The 26,503-nt window shown below is 43.4% G+C and overlaps 1 protein-coding gene across 9 annotated transcripts in view; it reads right to left on the bottom strand.

The window, feature by feature from the left end:
• Nucleotides 1-26,503, bottom strand: part of SRCIN1 (SRC kinase signaling inhibitor 1) — a 324,300-nt gene that overhangs the window by 148,271 nt on the left and 149,526 nt on the right. For all 9 annotated transcript variants that reach the window (XM_063138579.1, XM_063138580.1, XM_063138586.1 and 6 more), the window contains exon 2: nucleotides 19,169-19,452. In XM_063138579.1, the coding sequence (XP_062994649.1) occupies nucleotides 19,169-19,429 (261 nt within the window). In that variant the 5' untranslated portion in view covers nucleotides 19,430-19,452. The remainder of the gene's footprint in view (nucleotides 1-19,168; nucleotides 19,453-26,503) is intronic.

The following is a 26,503-nucleotide window of genomic DNA, read 5'->3' as shown; positions in this document are numbered from 1 at the left end:
CTTGTGGGTTTCCCAGGAGAACCTGGCTGACTATTATTGGAAATAGGATGCAGGACTACTAGATGGACCTATGATATGATTCAGCCATGCTCTTCTTAGTTTCTTATAATTGAAGGAATGCCTCTCCTTGTACAAGCCTCCTCTCCTTTTGACTGTAGTCCTGCCAAACAACATCTATGGGGGTTTGGAATGGGTTCCTTTCAGCAGTGTTCCTGCTGTTGTGGAACTTTCTCCCAAGGGTTTCAACAGTGTCCTATACTCCTGGAGATCTCAAAAGCTTGAACACTTTTCATGATCTTTTGATGGGCCTAACAAAGGTATTAGACTAATGTGGGTTTTGGAATTTTACTTATATTTATTTATTTATTTATTTATTTATTTAATTACATTTATATACCGCCCCACAGCCGAAGCTCTCTGGGCGGTTTACAACATTTAAAAATAGTAAACATTAAAAGTATACAATTTAAACACACACACACACACACACACACATAAAAAACAGTATAAAAACAACAGTATCCATTTAAAAACAACAATTGTGGGGTCCATTAAAAACAAACTTAACGTTGTTAAATGCTGTTAAAATGCTGTTAAAAATGCCTGGGAGAAGAGAAAAGTCTTGACATGGCTCTCTTTACTTTCTGGAGAAAAGTAGACTAAAGAAGTTGTTTTAGGATCTTCAAAAGGGTACCTTTGCAAACGTCTTTCAAATTAATCCATTCACTAATTACTCGGTTAAAAACCGGGCGTTTGGTCAATTGCAACAACCTTGTCACAAAGACAATCATTACATTTATTCTAATCTCCAGATACTTCTGCTCTTAAAAATAGTCATGGCTTTTGTTTCCTAAGACAGGAAAGACAAATGCCCACTTTATCCCTGATCAAGAGCCTCCTACACTAACTTGGATTGTGTACGGAGTGTGTACTTATTTTGCATATAAACAGAGAACCAGGACTGCCCTGGGACATGTATTTAATGTAGAGGAACATTAGTGGCAATCCACCCCCACCACCCCCAGGATAGCAGTACATGGTCCTGTACATAAACAGAGGGCTACACTAGCTGGATTCTTTTTCCTGAAGCAGCAAAGTATTTCAGCCTGATCAGGACACCCAAGAGGGACAGCAAAACAGGGATTAACCTGTGGCGCAAAAGTAGACTAAAGACAGGATTGCTTTAGTCATGGGTAGAATGTCTCATCATGGATGTGCAACAACCAGACTATTGAAGAAACATGTGTCATGCTTCTGGCTTAAAAATTGTTCTTATACTCCACAACACCTATATTTACAAATCCCACACCCCCGGCTTCCATGTGTGTTTAACCTGTGGCCCTCCAGCTGTTGTGGACTACAACTCTCGTCTTCCTTGGCCATGCTGGCTGGGGCTGATGGGAGTTGAAAGTCCCATAACATTTAGAGGGCTGCAGGTTCCCCACCCCTATTATAGACAAAACCTACAGGAGTGTCTCTTTCCAGGCATTGGGCCAGATCTACACCAAGCAGGATATAACACTTTCAAAATGGTATTTGAAATGCGTCCTGGGCCCCAACAGTTGTCAATACCGCTATAAAACATTTCAAAGCAGTAATGTAGATCCTGCCCAGGACAAAGTTCTGGGGCCAATGTGGGTACCCTTCCTACTCAATCATTGACCAGCTGGGAGAATGAGAATAAATCAGATGGAAAGAGTATGTATGATTGGCCTCACCCATTTGATTCTTAGGCTTTGCTATTATCATGGCAGTGTGATAGAAGACATAGAGAAATGGTTCCTGTGCTGCTGAAGGAACCCCGAGAAACCAGCCTGACCATAAACAAATTATGAAGAGTCTTGCTGCTCTTTGCTACATGTTCCATAGGAAATCATGAATGTACAGAGTATGTAAAAAAAAAGTAGTCTTTACTTCCCAATGGAAGGATTGTGGAGTACAAATTGGAAGCTACAAATTCATGGAAACATGATTTGTAAAACAGGAATAAAAGGAAACTGAGAACCATGGTGGCGTGATGTGACGCAAACTCAGAATTGCACATTGGAACTTTCTGCAATCTGATGAATGGCTAACCAGGAATTAATTAATCACAGACACTTGGAGGTGGCTGATGTCTTCAAAGGGAGTGAGCTCAGGTTTCAAGTGCTAATCAAAAAGAAACCAATTCTTGAACTGGATTTGCAAATTTGAAAGGCTGGTGTTTCTCTCTCTCTCTCTCTCTAAAGATGAGTCCCTTCATTTCTTGCCTGAAGGTCCCCTGCCTTGTCTGCTAAATTCAGATAATAAACTTCCTTTGAATGTAACAGGCATGTAGGCAGCAAGTCGACATTGGCATAGCCATGATCATGCCATACCCTGCCATGTGGAACCTGAACTTCTAAGCCAAGGGCCCCCAGTAACTTCTTTAAATTACAAACATTTCTCATATATATATATATATATATATATATATGACATGGATTTTGAAAATTCATGAGCAGTGGAGGAGGGTCAGTTAATTTGTTGGGGAGAGGGAGGAGTTAGGGCTCAACTTTATCTCAAATATGGCATTTGCCTTGGAAACCCTCACCGAAGTCCTAGATGTGTAAATGGGCTGATTATTGTTACTTTGAGGTAAGGGAAAGGCAGTCTGCAGATGTGTCAGGGCACCCTCTTCTATTTCATAGAATCATAGAATAGTAGAGTTGGAAGGGGCCTATAAGGCCATTGAGTTCAAACTCTTCTTTTTCTTCTGATATGCTGGGGCAAGTATTGACGTAAAAAGATGTTCTAGAGCTAAGCTTGGGTTACTCTTTATGTTATGGAATGTCTATTCATTATTTATTTGGATTGCCTCATCCCTATAAGAAACTAAAAATATAGACTTCGTGATCTGAATACCAGCCTTGGAAATGCAGCCAGTTGAAAACAAATCCTGGGTCCCAGCTAGAGATGTATGGATTTTGTAAAATCTGTTCCATCTGTGTTTTGCAGATTGTCAGGTGCAATTGTCTGTTGTCTACTCTTTGACGGAATCAGACTTTTCCCATTTCCTGAAATTGTGCAAATTTGCATTTGTACAAATTTGCACTTGCAAAAATAAGCAACCCCCACCCCCAAATTGGGCATTTTCATGCTTTAGCTTATGGGGGAAATATGCATTTTCAGTTGGTGTTTTTTATTTTATGTATTTTTTAATGACTAAATTTGCATAAAATTCCAGAAAGTTATTAAAAGGTGCATAACTCCATGTGATTAGGTAAAAGCTGAACTGCTACGGAACCTGTGGGTTGGATTCATAGAAATTCCGTTGCAGACTTCTCCGACATTCCTAGGCCCAGTTTGCTCAGATTAACTCATATGAGAGGGTTGTAAGTGTTGCATAACAGGAACAACTCTGCATGCTTCCAGACACTAGGAGGTGATAGAGAATGTCCTGTAGCTTGATCAGTTCCGATTTCCTCCTCCTTCACCCTCTACCTCTGCAACAGGGAACATCATGTGGTCTCTCCAGGAAGGAAGCAAGTAACCGTATCTCATGCCTTCACTCACTTACACGCACACACCCAGATTTAAGGGGTGCTTGTAGTTAAGCAGCGTCATATAGACTTCTCTGACAACATGTATAAAAGCACTTATAAAGTAAGTCGATTTAAACTTCTTTTAAACTGGCTCTACCCTGTGTTTATTGCCTCCAGTACTAAATGCTGTGCTGCCATGCTTTCTCTATATAAAGCAACTGTGCTGTAAGTCACACCAGACTTTCCAACAGTAAGATCTTTCAGAATCATAGAATCATAGAATCATAGAATAGCAGAGTTGGAAGGGGCCTACAAGGCCATCGAGTCCAACCCCCTGCTCAATGCAGGAATCCACCCTAAAGCATCCCTGACAGATGGTTGTCCAGCTGCCTCTTGAATGCCTCTAGTGTGGGAGAGCCCACAACCTCCCTAGGTAGCTGATTCCATTGTCGCACTGCTCTAACAGTCAGGAAGTTTTTCCTGATGTCCAACCGGAATCTGGCTTCCTTTAACTTGAGCCCGTTATTCCGTGTCCTGCACTCTGGGAGAATCGAGAAGAGATCCTGGCCCTCCTCTGTGTGACAACCTTTTAAGTATTTGAAGAGTGCTATCATGTCTCCCCTCAATCTTCTCTTCTCCAGGCTAAACATGCCCAGTTCTTTCAGTCTCTCTTCATAGGGCTTTGTTTCTAGACCTCTGATCATCCTGGTTGCCCTCTTCTGAACACGCTCCAGCTTGTCTGCATCCTTCTTGAATTGTGGAGCCCAGAACTGGACGCAATACTCTAGATGAGGCCTAACCAGGGCCGAATAGAGAGGAACCAGTACCTCACGTAATTTGGAAGCTATACTTCTATTAATGCAGCCCAAAATAGCATTTGCCTTTCTTGCAGCCATATCGCACTGTTGGCTCATATTCAGCTTGTGATCTACAACAATTCCAAGATCTTTCTCGTTTGTAGTATTGCTGAGCCAAGTGTCCCCCATCTTGTAACTGTGCAATTGGTTTCTATTCCCTAAATGTAGAACTTGGCATTTATCCCTATTAAATTTCATCCTGTTGTTTTCAGCCCATCAAGATCACTTTGAAGTTTGTTTCTGTCTTCCAGGGTATTAGCTATCCCACCCAATTTTGTGTCATCTGCAAATTTGATCAGCGTTCCCTGCACCTCCTCGTCTCTGGTACATAGACACCTCAAACAGTCCCCTTTCCCATATGTTCCAAATCATCCCTTCTTCTTTGTCCCTTCGTAGTGGTGACATGGTCAGACACCTCTATTCAGCCCATGTGCATACAACAAGCAGCAGGGACACAAGGACATTACAAATCGTTCAGCCATGCGGAACTTCACACGTAATTACTTTGCTGCCGTGGCAATTCTCAGAAGATAGCCTGTACAGTAGGAGTGAAAAACCTCCAGTCCATGAATCAAACCCAGCCCACTTGGGGTCCCAACTGGGCCCTATGGGTTTCCCCAGAAGGTCCCTTCCCTTTGTCACAGCCATCAATCGCTTGATTTCCCAGCTTTGAAGCCACCCCCCACCCTCTCTAAAAGGCTGGAATGTCTCTCCCAAGGCTTAAATTACTGGCAGTAAGCGCTTTAGGGTCCAATCCTATGCATGTTTAAAGTCCTGCAACTCCTGGCATCCCCCAGGCAGCCATGCACGCTGGTGAACACTTGGAGAGTTGTAGGACTTTTTTCTGTCTACACATGCATAGGACTGCGTCCTGAAGCTATAATATGCTCGTAATTTTGATCCTGCCCTTTCTGCTCTGCCTTTGGCCCTGCCTAGCAATGCAATGCAGGCACTGGGAGCTTCTTCAAAATGGAATTCATTCCTTGGGCTGAAAGCAGTATAACACACCCTGCCGTACTGTCTCTCGCGCCTTCCGTGGTTCTCTGGACTGGGATGATAAATATGGATTTCTACAGCCACTAAACCTGCCTCTAAAATAAATGAGTCAAATCTGCTGCATGTCGGCATAAATATGCTTAATTTGTATGCTCATCCCATTTGCAGAACTAGGCAATTAAAAAAATCTCAATAAATACATCTCAATAATAATAATAAAAAGGATAATACGATTCCATATAAAGCAAGGATAATGCAGAATTTAAGTAGAGAATAATCCTCCCGCCAAACCACCTTCACAGGTGTTGGTTTTTCATCTATCTACGACAGATTTGCACAGTCAATTATTTGTTTTGAAAGAGCTCTTTTGACTTTCACACAATATTCCCCAGCTGATCAAAACAAAACCATGTCAGTTTATAGATGCGGGTGCTATATTTTTCTTTACTGGTTCTTATTTTACTTTCAAATACACACACGCACACACATACACACCTCCTTTGCTCGTACTAATACCGGGGACGTCTAAAACAATTTACTAAAACTAAATTAAAATGAATCCAGCAAATGAGAAACGGGATTGCTTCTGTCTCCTAACTGCAACAGCAAGATGAATTGGGCAGAGCCAACCCACTGCACAAACCCCATTGAAATGAATGGGAGCTGTGCAGGAGCACCATTTGGTTTCACTGGAACTGACTCTGGATCAGGCCCAGATTGTTTATAAAAGGCTGAACAAGCTCCCAGTGACTCATCCGGAGAGATCTCTCATGCATGTGGCCTAGCACAACCCTAGCCACAGTCTGTTGATGAGGAAGCAGTCATTAAAAATTAACGGAGCCTGGCGTGCAAGAATAAGAGCAAAGCGGATTCGACAAACGCTCTCTGGGACTCAGGGCTGGTCTTATCATTATCCATCATGTTAGCAGCAGCAGAGGCTCTGGCATCCCCAAGACAGTACACTGGGTTAGAAGCAGAGGTTGGACTTGAACCCAAATTCAAGTCCAGCTGACTGTAGAACACCCACAGGCAGAATCTGGCATCTCCCAGACGATCGATCTACTTGCTGCCAAACATATTTTGTTAACGATGTTGAGAGCTAGAAACATGCAGTCTGTTTTTTTTAAAAATGTAAAGATCATTTTTGATTTATTCTTTTAACATGGAAACTCATCCCTAAAAGAACCCAAAATCTATTCCAAATACGGTACTCTGGTAGATGTTGTTTACCACATCTAGGGGAAGGGCCTTGCTCTTTAAATAACAAGTATAAACTAGTGGGTAAAAAGGCCAGCTTACCTGCTAGTCACAAGGTACAAAGAGAGAGGCTGCTGAATATGGAGCAGGTGTGTGAAGGGCTCCATATCTGAAGATGACGGCACGTCAACCTTATAAATGGAGAAGAAAGAGGCCTGCAGGGGCTCTCTGCGAGATGCGCTCTCTTTCCACTCAAGTCATTTTTATAGATCTGAGTCACCTTTATGCCTTTGGGAGAAGCCTTGTTAGTGTTCTTACAGGATTCCTTTCATGCAAGCCTTGGGAATTAGGCCTCAAATCTACCAATAAGTGTTCAAAAGCCACATCGGAGTGAAGAGGGTACACTGGATTTCTCTCCAAAATCACCTTTCCTGTTTCCTCTCATAGGACCATGCCACTCCACTCCTGCCATTAGGCATTCCTGACACAGAATGTCTGTGTAGAAGGAAGAAGGAAGACGATTTGTGGATCACCCATCAACTATCAAATATACACATTTGTCTGCAGTCAAATGCACACACAATATAGGTGACATTAACCATGATTTGTGGCCTTAACTCTACTTTAGATCCTGAATATACTAGGAAGCCATAGTTTAGCTTGGCACATTAAATTCTTCCCTGAGAGGATGTGTATAGGAATTCACCAGCAGGATGTGTATATCACTTAATAACCAGGATATGAATGAGCTTTGTGCCCATGCAGACTGCCCCCTCCCTCCCTCCTTCCTTCCTTCCTTCCTTCTCAGTGAGCTTCAGTTATGCCCAAAATACTTTAATTAACCATAGTTTCCTGTTATATCTGAACCAAGAATCAATGGCTGCCATATTTAAAACAAGCCGGGAATTTAGACCAACACCAAACCATGGCTTTGGAGCTCCTAGCTTGTTCCAAACCTGATTTTAAAAACAAACACGCATTTACATCCAGCCTTACACCCAGTTCTAGTCAGCTTACAAGAAAGCCAACAATTTAACAAGTAAGACATCCTTCTAATTTACAATGAAAAAGATAAAATAGCAGCATATATGCAATCAAAATATTTAAAATATATTTTAAAAATATAGGCCAATTAAAATATCAGCCGCTGAAAAGACTCCCTCCCTAGTTCAGCCTTCCCCAACCTGGCACCTTCCAGATGCGTTGTACTGCAAATCCCAGTGGGAGGGGGGCTGAGGGGGCCATAACATTTTCACCACCATACCAGCAGCTAGTGCCAGGTCTGAAGGAGTTAAGCTGAAGGCTTCACAGAAAAAGATGAGTTTTGAGGACAGATTTGAAGGTATTAAGAAAGAGAAATTCACTGCACAGGATTTCCAGGAAGAGGGGAAAGCAAGAGAGAATACTCAGTCTCTTGTGTTAAAGTACAACTAGAGCTGCCATGCCTCTGTGCCTGTATAGCAGGTAAAGCTTTCCCTGGGCTAGAGATAAAATGATGGGGAAAGCCTCACCAACCAAATTCCAGATCATAATTATTTATTTATTACATTTATTATTACATTTAGGAACCTGAGAACAATACTATTCCATTAAGAAAGTTGACAACGATCTCTTCAGGCAGTATGGTATTTACTTATTTATATGTACGGCTTGACCCATCCCAAAAGCTCAGAGCAAGTGCCAAAGCAAAACAAAGGACAACACACACACACACACACACACAACCAAGCACAACACAACTGAGAGTGATCACTCTGGCTTACACCGCTGCGTCGCAGCATTTAGGGCTTTGCAAATGATAACCAGCACCTTGAATTTTGCCCTGAATAATATGCATCTCATACATACTGTTTACATGCATGCAAATAGGATGTGCTAAATTGGGATCCCTCATCTGCATTCATTCAGACAGATGTATTTCCCCCCCCCCTTTCACCGTCCCAAGTCCCAGAGGCAATGAGCTTAGGTTTAGGATAAGGCAAGGTGAGGTTTTCTTCTTCTTTTCTATGTCAGAAGAACAGGACTCTCTGACCTGATTTGCACACTATGCTAAGCCATGGTGGGTTGTTACTGTGGGTGGTTGCAAGGCGGCTTAGCATGATGTCTGAACCCAGAGCAGTTTTAATGCTGTGGGTTGTTTTCACAAATAAGTCTCCCTGAGAACCCATGCCTCGTACTAGGGTTGTTTAAGGCCTCGGCCCGGTAAGCCTGATGGCCACCAGAAAGCCCATGCTGCCTCCCCTCGTAAAGGCAACTTGCTGCCACCACACACCAGTGATAACGCAGGGTTTGGCAACGAAGCAGCACCAACTCAGCTCCGTGAAGACAGCCCCCAGGTGACCTGTATGCTTTGCTTAGTCTGCTCTCACTGTTGATGGGCAACTTCCCTTGGTGGTCTCCTTTACACTGGACAGACTGGATTATCCTCTGACAACCATTCAAATACAGGACTTACTTCTGAAAATTAGAACACAGTGATTCCCTCACCCCACCATCCAACCTTGATGTAAGAGTAAGAAAAAAATATATAATTTGATACAGAGATCGTTGATCCAGAGAGCACCAGGAGGCTGCTTGCATGTGGCTGTGCTGCCTAAATAAACCTTGCCCAGAGGCTTCTGTGCAGGGATGTAACTGTGGTTTCTGAAAGGATTCCATTTGCACTAGGAGGTTTCTGGATACATTCCTGTGCAGGAGGCTGTTGCACATCCACTCTACTACACAGAGGCAGAATTGCGTTGAGTAGATCAGGAGAGCTCAAGAACCAGGGTTCCTAATTGCAAGGGCATTTGTTCTCTGTTGTTCCAGAGAGCAGGACTAGAACCAGTGGGTGGAAACTGCAGGGAGCGAAGCACGTTTTGGCTAAACAGTCAGAACTGTTTGATAGTGGGAATGTCCTCAGGAATCAGTGGTGGGCTCTACTTTGCTGGACTTATTTAAGGAGAGGATAAATGGCCGACTATCAGGGGTGCTGGATTTGCATCGTCTACTGCAGATCCTGCATTGAGCATAGGGTTGGACTAGATGATCTCTAAGGACACTCCAGCTCTCTTGAGTCTATGGAAAAGACAGTGGAATCTAGGAAGCAGGAAATCATTCCCATTCCTTAAAAGTATTAGCAAGTGTGCATGCTTACGGGCCTCTCTTCTTTACCATTGCTTCACGTGTTCCTCCACAGATGAACTCTTAAATTAAAAGTAGTTCCTTAGGCTAACCCCAAATGCCCTTTTGCTTTCCTCTGCCCAGTTAAACATAGACCCTGAAGCACTGAGGGTTTATGCATAGCTGCTGCTTCCAGTCTCCAACAAAAACTAGGGCAGAGAGAGAGGGCTTGACAAAACGGCATAGGCCTTTGCTAAGCCTACTGGATATCCCAGGATGGAGGAGGGATGATTTTGTGTTGTCCATAACACGAGATCCTGCCCTCGTCGTCTACACGTAACGTGAGGAAACTCAAGTAGAGAGCCGTCGCGTCCGCCTTTTTTTTTTTTTAAAAGGAACAAAGTGCACGGAAGCTCGTGCGGCAAGGTAAGGTGGGGTTTTTTTAAAAAATTGGGGTTTCCCCGCTCTCCCCCCCGCCTCCGATGGGCACAGCACTCCTGGGGAACGCTGCGCCCCTTGCACAGCTCCTGGCTCCTCGCGAGTAATTGCACGGAGCCGGGAAAAGCCGCGAAAACGGGCCACACGCTCGCGGTCTCAGCCCGAAACGGTGAGAAAAAGCGGGCCCAAAGGGTTAGGCTTTATCCCGGGGCCAGGGAGGGTTAATCCCTGCCTGGCCCGGGATCCCCCGCGCGTCATTATTCAACTGCACCTTTCATTTAAAAACAAGTTTCTAGCCCTGAAGGCTGGGGTGGGTGGGAAAGCTGAGGCAGACCCTGCAGAGGTCTGATTCCGAGCAAAAGCTTGCACAGCTAAGAAAACTGTGGCTACTTTTGCTAATTAAAACTGGGTAGCAGATGCAGAACCTTTCCGGCCCCAAGCACAATGGCGCTTAAGGTCAAGCATTCCTAATCTTGCCTTCAATTCTCACTAATCCAGCCCCAAGCTTCTCACTGCCCTACAAAGCCCCACGGAGCAGATCTTTGACTTCTCTTGCCATTTCCGCTCCGGACTCTGGAGCCATGACAGCAGTTCTGGTTGACCTGCAGCTCCATCTGCTGTTTTAGCTTTGCCTCTTTCACCACCATCAACTCTGTTCAGGGAGAAAACATGTCACTCTCTTCTAGGAACCTGAACATCTTACAACGAGAGAGGTGGAATCAGGCTATTGAAACTAACAAAATAAAAGGAATACTTACAACAGAAAAAGCAATTCTGAAGTAATTAGAGACACTGCTAACTCTGTGGAAGCTGTGAAGACTGGGGGAGGAAACACATTTAGGGAACAAACAAAAGCTGATAAAAGTGAGCCGAACTGATATGATCAACCCACTTCCTCACCATACCGATTTTGTGTGAACTGGGCCTCAGTCTTTGAAGATTTCCAGCTCTGGAAAGATTTCTAGAATCAGGTTCGGGGTTAAAAAACAACAACAATAACCCTGGTACCAGTTCATTTAATTTTCTAGCTAGAAAACTGTCTCCCCACCCCAGCTCACATAAATCTATTCTGTGTGTTTCAAATTGGAGGCTAATCATTAAGACAGATAATTTACTCTTGTGTGTTTCAAATTGGAGGCTAATCATTAAGATAGATAATTTATTCTATCTGCACTTTTCGTAAATAAAAGTAAATGAAAGCTTTGCACTAAGGATTTTTGCAGTTTCTATAATGTCACAACCCTATGCATGTCTATTCAGAAATAAGTTCCATTGAGTTCAATAGGCCTTACTCTCAGGTAAGTGAGCATAGGATTGAGGCCGGAATCATACACATGTTATTGTTTGCTTATTTTGCACAATGTATTTTGCTTCCATTTATCATAGGGAAAGTCAAAGTGCTGCACAGTGCACTCTTGAAGGGTTTCAGAATTGAACAGGCATGATTGCCCACACATTTCCAGGCCAGTATTTGCCACCATAAGGACTAGAAGCTTTTTGATTTCCCCTAGGAAAAATCCCACCATAGATTTAGAACATTTACAGTTGTTTATATTTCTAGTCAGGTCTAGAGGGGAGTTAGCTATTCAATTCTGGGACCCTACCGGAGTAAAACTAAGGTCCTTACAGTCTAGAGACATACTCTACACATCAAGGGTAGTCAACCTGGTGCTCTCCAAATGTTTTTGACTTCAACTCCCATAAGCCCCAGCTCGCAGGCCAATGGTCAGGGATTGTGGGAATTGTAGTCCAAAACATCTGGAAGGCCCCATTTTGCCTACCCTTTGATCTACAGACTGACAAGCCATAAGTTTTCCTAAGCTTACATTGCCACTCACAGGATGCCTCAGATCCTGATTGGCTTCTAGCCCAGACTCCTGATTGGTTGAAGGGCTATATATAAGCCCTTCTAGCCAGGGCCGATCTCAGTCCTCATTCTTTTGACAGCAACCACAGGTAGCAAGCCACAACAATTTCCCTACCAGAATCCCTTCGACCAGTTTCCCCCAGGCCAGGCTCCTAACTTCACTTGGTTACTCCTTGTCTTACTACTAAACTGCTTCCCCAAATTTGGATTAGGACAGGAATTGCCTGAAACTGTGGGGCAAATGGAACGGTGCATGTGCATGTCACTTTACAGTCAAGATCTAAGCCAAGTGATCTATCTAAAAGGGAACTGCTGGAACAGCAATGCAAGAAGGGAGCAATGGACAGGAATTTTTTTTAGACTGGGAAGGGACCAGGAAGGCTGAAACATCTGACACAAGACTAGGAAGCCACAAAAGCAAGGCAAGAGTTAGGCTGTGGTCCAATTAAAGCCAAGGAAGATAAGACTGTGGCCCTGTTTGGACAACATGCTGAATCATGATGGTTAAGCATTTTGAGCTAAATAATATGGCTTGATGTGTCATGCGAACCATTTCTAATCATAAAGGGTACATAACCATGGTTTCAATGAGCTCATTAACCAGATGCTACAAAAGAGTTAGCGGCCTAACCATGGCTTAATATGCTGTCTGAACAGGCCCAGTGGGACATCTATGATCAGGGGGATGTCTACACACAGAGAAAGCCCTGCAGTGGCTGAGGATCTGCACCCCATCAATTAGACGACGCAGGTGCAGGTTCACAGCCGCCGCGGGGTTTCCCCACAATGCTGCGTTTTGAAAAAATCAGGGATTTACCCCGATGTTTTCAAAGGGAGTGATGTGAACATGGCGCTTCTGCTGTGTTATGTTGCTCCGTGGCCAATGCGGGGGCAGAGCCTGGTGGAAGGCAACCAGTGATTGATCGCCTTCCACCAGGAAGATGGCGGGGGCAGCTCAGTGATGTAGCCTTGATGCAATTTTGCTCTCCCCCATCTCACTTAGTTTGACTCAAAGACCTAGGACAAACCCAGGTCTTTGGAGATAGCACACAACCATCAGGGCTAGTAGCCATGGATAGCCTTCGCCTCCAGGAATTTACCCAACCCCCTTTTAAAGCCATCCAAATGGGTGGCCATCACTACATCTTGTGGTAGTGAGTTCCATAATTTCACTATGTGCTGTGTGAAGAAGTACTTCCTTTTATTTGTCCTGAATCTCCCACCAATCAGCTTCATGGGATGACCCCGGGTTCTAGTATTTTGAGAGAGGGAGAAAAATGTCTCCCAATCCACATTCTCCATACCATGCATAATTCTGTACCCCTCTATCATGTCTCCTATTAGCCTCCTTTTCCAAAGCTAAACAAACCCAGTTGTTGTAACCTTCCCTCATCTTCAATAAAATAAATATATATGTAATAATCTGTTTTTTGGCTCATCATTTGTAAAATTGTTATAGTGGTTTTATATGTATGTGCATTTTGCATGTTCTGTGGTTTTTAATTTTTGTATATTGTTTTAAGTGTTTTTATCGTATGTGAACTGCCCAGAGAGCTTCAGCTAGGGGGTGGTATACAAATGCAATAAATAAATGAATAGGGAAGATGCTCCAGCCCCTTAATCATTTTAGTTGCCCTTTTCTGCACTTTTTCCAGCTCCATAATATCCTTTTTTAGGTGTGGTGACCAGAACTATACACAGCATTCTAAGTGTGGTCGCATCATAGATTTGTATAAAGGCAGTATGATACTAGCAGTTTTATTCTCAATTCCTTCTCTTATAATGCCTAACATGGAGTTTGCCTTCTTTATAGCAGCTGCACACTGGGTGGACATTTTCATTGAGCTGTCCACCACAATCCCAATATCACTTTCTTGTTCGGTCATCATCAGCTCAGATCCCATCAGGTTATACTTGAAGTTAGGTTTTTTGCCCCAACGTGCATCACCTTACACTTGCTTACATTGAACCGCATCTGCCATTTGGATGCCCACACACCCAGTTTGGAGAGATCCCTTTGGAGTGTTCCACAATCACTTTGTGTTTTAACAACCTTAAATAATTTGGTGTTGTCGGCAAACTTGGCCACTTCACTGCTCACTCCTAATTCCAGATCATTTATGAACAAATTGAAAAGAACTGGTCCCAATACCGACCCCTGTGGGACCCCACTATTTACTTCCCTCCATTGGGAGAATTGACTATTTATTCCTACTCTCTGCTTTCTATTCTCTAACCAGTTACTGATCCATAAGAGGACCTCTGCTCTTATTCCATGACTGCTAAGTTTGTTCAGGAGTCTTTGGTGAGGGACTTTATCAAAAGCCATTTGGAAGTCCAATTAAACAATGTCCATCAGATCACCCCCGTCTACATGTTTGTTGACACTCTCAAAGAATTCTAGTAGATTAGTGAGACAGGATTTGCCTTTGCGGAAGCCGTGTTGATTCTTCTTCAACAGGACCTGTCCTTCTATATGCTTACTAATTTTGTCTTTAATAATGCTTTCAACCAATTTACCAGGAACAAATGTCAAGCTAACTGGCCTGTAATTTCCCGGATCTCCCCTGGATTCCTTTTTGAATATTGGTGTTACATTGGCCATCTTCCAGTCCTCTGGTACAGAGGCTGAGCTTAGGGGCATGTTGCATATTTTGTGAGGAGGTCCATAATTTCATATTTGAGTTCTTTGAGAACTCTAGGATGGATACCATCTGCGCCTGGTGATTTATTTGCTTTCAGTTTGTCAGTAAGGTTGAGAACTTCATCTTTTGTCACTACTATTTGCCTCAGTTCCTTGGACTCCCTTCCTGAAAACATCAGTTCAGGCACAGGCATCAGTCCTGTATCCTCTGCAGTGAGCACCGATGCAAAGAATTCATTCAGCTTCTCTGCAATCTCCCTGTCCTCCTTTAGTACTCCCTTAACTCCATTGTCATCCAACGGTCCAACTGCTTACCTAGCTGGTTTCCTGCTTCTGATATATTTAAAGAATTCTTTATTATTGGACTTGATATTATTAGCAATACGCTCTTCAAAATGCTTTTTCGCATCTCTTATTGTTTGCTTGCACCTCCTTTGTGCCAGCTTGTGCTCCCTTTCATTTTCCTCACTTGGGCAAGCCTTCCATTTTTTGAAGGAAGCCCTCTTCAATTCAATAACTTCTTTGACACTGCTTGTTAGCCATGCTGGTGACCTCTTGGACTTGGTGCTACCTTTCCTAACCTGTGGAATACATTTCCGTTGAGTTTCTACAATTGTGCTTTTGAGTAAGCTCCATGCATTTCCCAAGGATTTAACCCTCTTGGTTCCCCCTTTTCAACTTTCTTTTCACTTGTTCCCTCATTTTAGAGAAGTTTCCTCTTTTGAAGTCAAATGCGGATTTCCTGGGCAATTTCCCACTTAAGTATGTATTGAATCTGATAGCACTGTGGTCACTGTTACTACTACTACTTCCCTGTAGCGCAAAGGAGCAGAACCTCTTTTAGCCCAAGGGCTGAATTTCATTTCAGAAAAGCTCTCAGGGGCCACATTCCAGTGGTGAGGAGGACTAGAGGCAAAAGGGGCAGGCCTAAAAATACCAGTATATTTTAGCTTCAAGCTCTTACTGCCAGTAACTAAGCCTTAGGAGTGGCATTTCAACCTTTTAAGAACCTGGGGGGGGGGGACCTGCACAAAACCATGACATCATCAAAAGATTAGTGACCAGGGAAAAGGGCTAGAGCTAGGGGAAGAGGTATTTGATTCCTGAGGCCTGAGGTTTTGCACGCCTGCTGTAGCCTGACGTGAACATAGGAGAGTGGGCACCAAGTGGACAGACCAGAAGGTTCCTGCTTTTAATCCTTGCCTAATCCTAAATGGACTTGATATGGATCATGATCCTCCTATCAAACCACCAGTTCACTATCTACCCACTCTCTGGGAACCAAATGCAGATCTGGCTCTTGAAACTACTAGGGATTGGAAGATTTGTCTGTCTTTAAAAGGAGCTACTGATGCAAATACGTTAATATCCCACTATCTGTATTCTGGGATATTCTTGGATTTGAAAAGAGGTTACAGAGCTGAGACTCGGAGCACTGTACAAAATTCAGTTGCACGGTGCATGGAAACAAAGCCCAGTGACTTGTGAGAATCTGGCTTTCGTGGTGACTGCCTTGAGCGCAGTACCAAGTAATTAGTCAAAAGAAGGAGTCAGCAAGGTATTTCCAGGTGTTCACAGGCAGGAAGATGTCTGCCCTGAGCCTGCAGAACAGCTGTCATTAAAGCAGCCCCATTCTTGTACACCTGGCACAAAATGAGATGTAATTTTCCTCTCCCCCACCTCTGCCATGTCCTAACAGTTCCTGTTGCATGTGTTTAAGCATCTGGTTCTGACATCCCCTTTGTGTGGGTGGATGGGTGGGTGGGTGGGTGCATGGGAAGGCAGGGAAGCTATTTACCACATTAGCTATTTACCATATTGCAGGTTCAGATGTCAAGTGGACACTCTGGCACAGAAGCTGAAGCCACACGCATGGCCTCCTGCTTATCTAGATTAAGCAGCCCCAGAAAAATCAGGGTGACCTTTTCCTTCCCACGTTGTGTAAAAATAGGGTAGCCACTTGTAAATCAACAAAAAGGAAGACGTGCACTGCCAAAATGTAAGAAAGAACAACGCAAAAACTTACATAAAATGTTAAGATAGATAGATAGATGCAAATTTAGAGATACTTATTACAATTTAAATCTCACCATAGTGGGGAAGACTGTGCTGCTCAGGCGCTGTGTGTGAATGTGCAACTCCAAGCTGCCTGCCGCTTATGGTTCTTTATTTTAAAACTGGATTTGGAGTGGACAGCCCTTCAAACAAGGCTGAGCAGAGGTATAGTGGCAAATTTTGAAGGGCAGGAACTCATCATGACAGTCCCCATAACCAAACCCAGAAGGAAAGTCCAAAAATGCAGGCAGTTGTGTTACTCCATATCTGCAAACCAGTTCTATCCGTTTTCATCTGCTAGGCACAGGTCTTCTGTAAAGCTAGTGGGTCTTAATTAACCACTCAAGTCCAAGCCACCCCCAAAATATTTTGCATTACAACAGGGAACAATATACTGTTGCTGGGGAAATTCATTTCTTCCCCAGCTACTGTGAGAATCACAGCTAAGCTCAGAGCGGAAAGGCAATTCCGAGGGGGTTGCACATGATGTCAGCATCCCTGCTAATAATAATAAAAAAGGGGCGGTGCTGGGTCCTTGTCAGCCCGTGGCTCCACTACACCACTGGGATTGAGCAACCTTTGGTCCAGAGGGTTCATGCTATGCTGATGGTGGATCACATAAACACATATTTTCCTACCCTCCATCCACATCTCTGTGCACAGTGATAGGGAGGCTTAAACCTCCCCTACCTGCCTGTAAGATCAGGGGATAGGATGGTTGGGGAGGGGGCAGATTTGGAATTGCTGGTCGTGGGGTGAGGTGAAAGATACTCCCCTCCACCCGACCCTCAGTGATCAAGATTGCTGGATAGAACTGACTTGTGCTAATGATAGCTAGAAAATGGAAGGTTCAAGGGGATTATTACATAAAAGATTAGTATAAAGAAATATGGGATATCGCTGTTAATGATAAACTAACATGTAATATTAGAGTAAGAAGAAGAGTAACAAAAAGTAATGACTTTGAAGAGATATGGAAACTGTTTCTAGAATTTGTTTTATTGAAGGGGAGAGGAAGAACACTTTGGTAAGTAGAATAAGATCCCTGGGGATGGGGTGCACTTATCAATGTTAATGGGTAATAATAAGTATAATGTGTAGTTAAATATTGAAGATGGATGTTATTGTTATGTATGTGTATTGTTTATATATGTGTAGTTATGGAAATATATATATATAAAAAAGAACTGACTTGTGCATTTTGCAGGCAGGAAAGTTGTTGCACATAGCTAAGGCTTAGTCTTTACTAGCACTGTGCAACTAAAGGGCAGTGTCCGTAGGGAGAATGGTGAAACTGCTTTTTAAGTTGGAAAGTGGCCTAGATGCACTGCCTGCTTCTATGCTCTACTGCTGCTACCTCTTATAGGTTACGAAAGGCCACTGAAGTTCTCTTGATGGAGGTGGGGGTGGGTGGGAGAGTGGAAGTTGACATACACACGTATGTCCAAATACAACACAGAAGTGATGCTCATGTCTTTCAGCGTTTTGCTGTGGAGTCGTAGTTTACCAGGCAGTGCAGACTAACCACAGCAAGCTCAAACTGCCTGAACTGCATAGCTTAAACCAGGCCCACCAGGATGCTGCAAAATACCTTGACATTCCAAATCCCAAATTCAGCTTTGCAAAATTTGCATGGAGATGTAAAAAGCATTTGTCCCAAGTGACCCTTGTTTCACAGTTTTCTACCACTACTAAGGGGAAAAGGGATTATCTAGGGCTTTTCCTGGGTGTTCAATAGAAAAGGAGGAAATCCTTGTCTGGACTGGACACCTAGATATGCAGTGTAAAAAAAAAATCCTAGTCACACTAGTTGCAGTTCTAAGCATAGTTACATGGAAATACATTCTCAGTAGGATTTACTTCTGATAAAGCATGTTAAAGCTCAGGCTGATTTCTGCTGAAGCAGAGTTTTTAAAAGCAGGGTGCTCTCTAATTTCTGTGGAGAGATATAGCTCATCCTTCCTTTCAGCCACCAGTTTGCTGGTGACAATGAGTGTGAAAATGTGGCTTTTGGGGGATGTTCATATGCTCATGTGAACTTGAGCATATGGAAATACACACTTGTGCATATGTGAAGTTTCTAATGTGAACACAATTTCAGGAAATACAAAACTGCCTTGGGAATTGTGTTCCTGCTCGTGCTCACAAATGGGACATGTTTACATGGTTTGCAAACAGGAACAACATTCTCGTTCTTCCTTCATCTATACCACCAGTTTGAAAGTGCTTGAAACTCAATCAGTTCTAGTATCACACCAGTGTTAACAGGAAGTTGTCATATAGATAAGCTCTTGGCTTTAAGGAAGCAAGAGGGGGAAGACTACATACGCCGGAAAGCACTTGGATTAAATGTCCCAGTTTTGTCCGGCTCTAGAGGAACCTTTGGGTAAATATGAATAGGGTCCAGAAGGGAATGTTGCATTGTCACCTGTATTAAGTCATGTACCCAAGAGAAAGGCAGCGTTGTAAGCATCAATAGAGGAACTGAAGAAAGGAAGGCAGCCCTTACCTGGTCCCTGATTCTCTCCTGCTGCCCTCGAATTGCCAAGGCATGCTGGGGGTATTTGCTCTTCAAGTGGTCCATGAAGGCGTCGCGCTTCCGTTCCATCTCAGATTTCTGGAGCCCAGTGAGGGCTTCCAGACTCTGGGCAGCAATGACAGTGTGGCGACGTTCTGAGGTGTGCACCAGCCCTACGTTGGAGAACCGGCGCGTGCCGTTGCCCAGGGTCCGATATTCCCGTGGATATTCTGCATCATCTGCCGAGATCATGTGGCCGCTGGTCCTCTCGGGATCTACGCAGATTTGGGAGGAGGGAAGAAAAGCAGAGAGGGGGTCAGGGTACCTTTCTACTTACCTGTCAGGGGAGAAAAAGAACCAGGGATGTCAGATGTATAGGAGGGGGAGGGTGTTGTTGTTGTCGTTGTTGCTTGAAGCAGGAGGAAGAAACCAATCATGGGCTGAGGCAAGGTATTGATCAGTCCTCATCATTGGAGGGATCCAATCTTTTTGGACTGGGCAGGAGCAAGCTCACCTCATGTCCACCCCCGCTGCAGAATTTCTGTTTGGTAATAATAACAAATTGCTCTTGCCAAGGGAATCAAGACTTTTCTTTCTCTTCCCTACGGAGCAGCCTCAGAACAAGGTCCACACAAATATCAGACCCTTAAAGGGAAGATAGGTGGATTCAGGCTTCATGGAAGCATGACAGAGGTAGGTGAGAAATGGGGAGACAGAGGTCTGTTCCAATCACTTTGGATTCCAAAGTGATTTCCAGAAGGTTTCTGGGTGCAAAGGGACAAAGGGGTGTTTGGGGGTGGGGGCAGAGGGCAGAAAAGGCCATCATCCAGGAGAAAGACAAGACAAACATATCAAGACAAGAACAGGGGAACCCACAGAAACATCAAAACTGCCCCAAAGGAGCTAAAATTAAATGTAAACAGTCAAGAGACCTCAGGGGAGGATGACGGCCCCAAAGCCCCTGCTGTCAAGCAGAGGCAGACAGAAGGACAAAGACAGACAAACATTCTGATACAGTAAATATGGAAAGAAAGGAACTGAAAGAAAGCGAAAATGAAGTGCGGGTTGGTTCATAGGGGGAAGGATTTTTGTGGAACACCGCTCTGAAGCCCAGTAATGGCTTGCATTATCTGAAAACAGGAGAACCAAGCCAGTGCCTTCCCCAGGAAGGGGAAGTACACAAATCTCACAAAACCACAGCCAAGTACCAAAAGTTCCACATCCCTTCTCTGGCACCTTGACTCATTGCCAGCAGTAAAAGAAGCCAACAGCTCTCAGGACCAAGCAAGCCCCAAACCATTTCCCCGCCACTGATAAGATTCTCTCGGAGCCTAAGGCCATTCTTCATTCCTGAAAGGTCTGTGATGCTCCTTCAATAACAGTCACTTTAGCTTAGCTACCCCATTCAAAACATAGGATGGCTATTCATAAGTCAGTATAGGTTTTGCATTTAAAAAATAATAATTTAAATACCACACAAAGCTGAACCAAATATTGCACCCAGGAAAAAAAGTTGCAATCTGAAAATAATGCACATCAAACAAATCCTCACACTCATTTATTTTTGTATAATATGATCTACTTAAAGTAATAACCTTGGGGAGGAGCCCATAGAAGCCACCGCATGGCCCTAGTCTTCAGCCACTGGTTGTCTCACGTAGCTTCCAGGGTTGCTGGATCTCCTAAGGCTTAGATATTGATACTCCACAGAACTCCCTCGTGGTCTCTGGTCTCCCCAGGGACTCTTGCCTGGCCTCTACCTTATTTTATTTGTATTATTATATTTATATCCTGCCTTTCCTGCAAGGAGCCCAAAGTGATGTACATGATCCTCCTCTTCCTTTCCGTTTTATCCTCACAACAGTCCTGTTGAGGTAGGTTAGGTTGAGAATTAATGACTGACCCAGTGACCCAGTGAGTGGCATGGCCAAGTAGGGACTAGAACTCAGATCTCCCGAATCTCAGTCCAACATTACAACACACTACCACCATCTAGTTCCCAGACTCTGTCCATCTTCTGAGTATTTATTCATTTTGTCTATTTACTTAAAATTCTGGATCACCCTTAATTTTTGATACTTTTACTTTCTAGAGCAGTGTACAACATACTAAAAAAATAAGATGTAACAAGCAATAACAAGAAAAGCAAATGGCGTTAAAAATGGTAACAGCGGGAGGTGGGTTTCACTAAAATTCTTTAAATGCCAGAGAGATTTTAAAGTCTATAATCTAAAATATAGCAAGAGCCAGTGTGGTGTAGTGGTTAGATTGTTGGCCTGGGAGTTGAGAGATCTGGGTTCTAGTCCCTCCTCGGCCATGAAACTCATTGGGTGATTTTGGGCCAGTCCTTGATTCCCAGGTTAACCTACTTCACAGGGTTGTTGTGAGGATAAAATGGAGGGGGGGCCATGTAAACCACCTCGGTCCACAGGCCAGATCATTCCCCCTAGGAAATATGACCAGGCCCTAGCTGCATAATGATTTTTAGCTAAGGTATAAGCAAAACATATAGCTACATATTTTAGTTCCTAGCAGGAAGGGCAAGATACTTTCAGGTTGTAAGGAAAAGAGATATTTCTTCCTTTATATTTACATCTCTCTTTTCAATTTCATACATAACATCTCATATGCATATTCATAAATCATGCTACGTCTGAATGCAGGGCTTCCATAACTGTGAGTTCCTTCCTGCTAAATTATTTATTTATTTATTTATTACATTTCTATACCGCCCAATAGCCAGAGCTCTCTGGGCGGTTCACAAAAATTAAAAACATTCAAAATATAAAACAACAGTATAAAACCATAATATAAAATACAATATAAAAGCTCAACCAGATAAAAACAGCAGCAATGCAAAATTACAAATTTAAAACACGTTAAAATTTATTTATAGACTGTTAAAATGCTGGGAGAATAAAAACGTCTTCACCTGGCGTCTAAAGGCATATAATGTAGCGAACCTCTTTAGGGAGAGCGAACCTCTTTAGGGAGCTCATTTCACAGCTGGGGTGCCACAGCAGAGAAGGCCCTCCTCCTGGTAGCCACCTGCCTCACTTCCTTTGGCAGGAGCTCGCAGAGAAGGACCCCTGAGGATGACCTTAGGGTCTGGGCAGGTACATACGGGAGGAGACATTCCTTCAGATTGCCTGGCCCCAAGCCGTTTAGGCAACTTTAAGATGGCAACTTTATTATACAACCAATTTGTATGGGGAAAATATACTTCCGGACCCAACGGCAGTGTCTGAAGAATAGAGTAGTTGGCCCTTCTTGGTCAACAGCATGAGTAAATTAATGCCCTTCGAAAACTGAAGAGCAGAGCCCAAGAGTAAGCACTTCCTCCTATTCCAGTGTAATATCTGACCTGTATTATAATTTCATTGATATGGGAGTTATATTTTTCCCCCTTCAGCATAGGTGAAAGGATGGTGTTGACTCGGGATAGATGCATCAGTCTATTTCCAGCCCATGTCAGATCCATGTGTGTTCAATCGTAAGTCTGTTCAGTAATGTTTTTTGCAAAAAAAAAAAAAATTAGATCTTCCAAAAATGAAAAAAAAAAAAAAAATCCAAAAATTCACATCCGTGTATGCATATTTTGAGGAAAGAACTAGATTACAAAATCTGGAGGAGTGCGCAAACCAAAGGATAACCATATATGTCTGGGAAGTGCAAATTAAGTTGGTTCATTTAAAAATAAGGGCTGAAATGAAATTCTATAGCATTCCTAGTGCTAACCCAAGCAAAAAGGAATTGCAATTTTGACAAGGACAATAGTTCTGTTGTTGAGTACTAGCTTTGATAATTAGAAGCAAAACCTCTGTGTACAGGGTCAGTAAGTTTTAGACAACCGTAGGATGGGATCTAAGTGTGTGTGTCTAGATACCAACTAGCCAGAGTGAAACAACAAAATTTTGGTTTAGTGGAATATTCCTTTGAGCCAGCAGAAGCAAATCTTATATTCTTAAACCTATTTGACATTTTGAATTCCCCCGATAGCCTCACTTTTGTTGAACATGTTCCATGTACACGGAATCTACAAGATCCTACTTCTGAGGTTGCTGATTCCAACTCCCCAAAATGGCACTGTCCCAGTTACAGGTTTAGCCTTGTTGTCAAGATGGCCATTTTGCGATAACATAGTGCTTCAGTTATGGATGTAATAAGCAATGGAGTGTAAGGACGGCTTCACAGATTGGCAAGGGAAAGACAAGCTTTTTCCTCCATAAAAATATTTTATGGGATCTTGTTATGTGGAAAGGCGGGGGCAGGGGGAGGGGAACAAGTACCAAAAAGAATTAAAAAGGGATTTAACAAGGCAGTAAAAAATGAAGGAGATCAACTAAGCTGTGCTCTCTGCTGCAGAAAATATGATGTTGCCGTTATAGCAAAAGCATCTTTATGCCACCTGCTCTTTTCCTTTGAAATGCTACTCCTTGTAGGATCCAGAAAAAGAATTTTTTTTACTAAGGATGCTGGCAGGTTTTACTCTTTTGCCTCACAGCAAAGTTAAACACGTCCAAGCAATTTCATCCAAGACTCGGCAAATATCCTAAATAGACCTGTGCATCCTGAAAGGTAGATACTGGTCTGGCAGATCATGTTTGCTGTTGGAATGCCATGGCATCTTCAGCTCCCGGAGCCCAAAATGCCAACATCCAAAGCATTTTGGGGGGCCAGAAATCAATGCGGGAATTTGGGTTGTAGACCAAAAATTCTGAGTGTACAAAATGAATATTAAAATATTCCTGCTGGCTCCTCCTTCCTATGCTCATTTCTATGCTTTCTGCCATTCTGCCTGGTTTTACTAAGCTTGTGGCAGTTTTCTCCTTTCTCCTTCTCCAGCTGCTTCTCTCTCCTGCTTGAAGTCTGTCTTGAAGAGCCCCATCTTCAACAGACCTGTCCCTGTCCTCAAACCACCTTTCCTAGCTCTTCTTCTCCACAGGCAACCTGCTGACTTCCAGATGTTTTGGATGACAACTTTCATCAGCCACGTTCTGCATGGCCAGTGGCCAGGCATTAGGGAGCAGCTGTAGTCCAACACAACACATCTGGAGAGGGTATCAGGTTGCTTGCCAATAGGAATGGGAGAACCAGGGATGCTCAAGCTTGCCAAAATTCTCAGAAATGCACTTCAAAGCTTGGTTGGACTCGCTCCCGTTCTCATTTGTGACCTGTTTCTTTTATTCATTCAAAAAGGAGACGGGTGCATTTTCATCAGGAAAAGTATCTTTTTCAATTATTAAAGACTGAAAATATGAATGGAAAGCCAGTGTGGTGTAGTGACTAAAGTGCTGGACTTGGTTGGATCCAGCACAGCATTTCTTATGCTCTTAAGGCTCCCCGGCTTGGTTACAGGCCACTCCGGATGCTTCCAGACACAGAACTCCTAGTGCTACCAATCAAAAGAGCCAGTGTGGTGTAGTGACTAAAATATTAGACTGGGAGTCGGGAGATCCGGGTTCTAGTCCCCACTTGGCCATGGAAACCCACTGGGTGCCAGTCACAGGCTCTCAGCCCAACCTACCTCACAGGGTTGTTGTTGTGAGGATAAAATGGAGATGAGGAGGATTATGTACTGCACCTTGAGTTCCTTGGAAGAAAAAAGGCGGGATATAAATGCAATAATAAATAAATAAATTTTTAAAGCATGCACTTTTTAAATGGTATTTTTTTTAGAAGGATGCATTTCTTAATGTAGGCATTTTTAAAGTGCATTTTTTAAAAATAGCACATTTTGCAAACATGACTAATTTCGGGAATTTACAAATATTTTCAGAGGACGTGAGGTCCCATTTGAGATTGCAAACGGAGCACTTTCGAGTGATAAACTGAAATGAAATTCTCGTACATCCTTATTTATTTATTTAGAATATTTATGTACCGCTCCCCATTGAAAGATTTCGGAGCGGTGTACAAGGTAAAATGAAAATAAAAACAGAATAAAACAGTTAAAACAAAATTTAAAAGAAGCAAAAACAGAAATCCAAGGCTGCATGTTAAAGAAAGGCTTCTTGGAATAAAGATGTTTTCAGGAGGCTCCAAAAGGAGTACAAGGTTGGCGCCTGCCTGACCTCCAGAGGCAGGGAATTCCACAGGAGGGGCGCCACCACGCTGAAGGCTCTTCCCCTGGTGGATTCCAATCGGAGGATGGATCTAGGTGGAACCACCAGGAGCAGGCCCTCGGATGACCTCAGTGACCAGGCAGGTTAGTAGGGGAGAAGGTGCTCTCTCAGGTATCCTTGCCAAGATGGTTCATCAATCTTTGGCTGCCTCCCCTTCTTGCCTATCTAATTTTGGGCAGAGACTTTGTATTACAAGTTCTATAGCACCAATACCTGTGTTTCCTGTGGGGCCTTTCTTGAAAGAGGCAAAGGAAACCATTTGAAGCCCTTCAATAAATTTAAAAAGAAGCAAAACAACAACAACACAGAAATCCAAGGCTGCATGTTAAAGAAAGGCTTCTTGGAATAAAGATGTTTTCAGGAGGCGCCGAAAGGAGTACAAGGTTGGCGCCTGCCTGACCTTCAGAGGCAGGGAGTTCTACAGCAGGGGTGCCACCACGCTGAAGGCTCTTCCCCTGGTGGATTCCAAACGGAGGATGGATCTAGGTGGAACCACCAGGAGCAGGCCCTCGGATGACCTCAGTGACCAGGCAGGTTAGTAGGGGAGAAGGTGCTCTCTCAGGTATCCTTGCCAAGATGGTTCATCAATCTTTGGCTGCCTCCCCTTCTTGCCTATCTAATTTTGGGCAGAGACTTTGTATTACAAGTTCTATAGCACCAATACCTGTGTTTCCTGTGGGGCCTTTCTTAAAAGAGGCAAAGGAAACCATTTGAAGCCCTTCAATAGCATCACAGCACATGGCCTCAAGTCACTGCCTGTGTCATTTTATTGCAGACTCCCCCCACTCCAAGGACACCCCTAGAACACATTTTTAAGACCTAGAGTGAATAACTTCATTTTCCATATGTGTGAGGAATGCTTATTTACTGAAAAATAAACAGTCCACTGAAAATAGGTATCAATAACATATCTGTACCTTCCAAAACAACCCGTTAGGAATTTGTAATTTTTGTGTGTGTTAAAAATTGCAATATCCTCCATGTGGCCATAGGGTTATGTGTGTGTGTACGCAGGAGCGCGTATGCATCTATTTATTTATGACTTTTTCATCAGCCCTTCCTCCATGGAGCTCAGTATGGTTTATGTGGTTCTGCCTCCCAACACTCCACTTCACACGCAAAACAAAGTTGCGACATGGATTCAGCTGAGAGATGATGACTGGCCCAAGCTCACCCAATGAACATTCGTGCAAGTGCAAAT

Source organism: Elgaria multicarinata, chromosome 11 (genome assembly GCF_023053635.1).
Source record: "Elgaria multicarinata webbii isolate HBS135686 ecotype San Diego chromosome 11, rElgMul1.1.pri, whole genome shotgun sequence".
Taxonomy (NCBI): Eukaryota; Metazoa; Chordata; class Lepidosauria; order Squamata; family Anguidae; genus Elgaria; species Elgaria multicarinata.
This window is presented reverse-complemented; position numbering and strand designations above follow the sequence as displayed.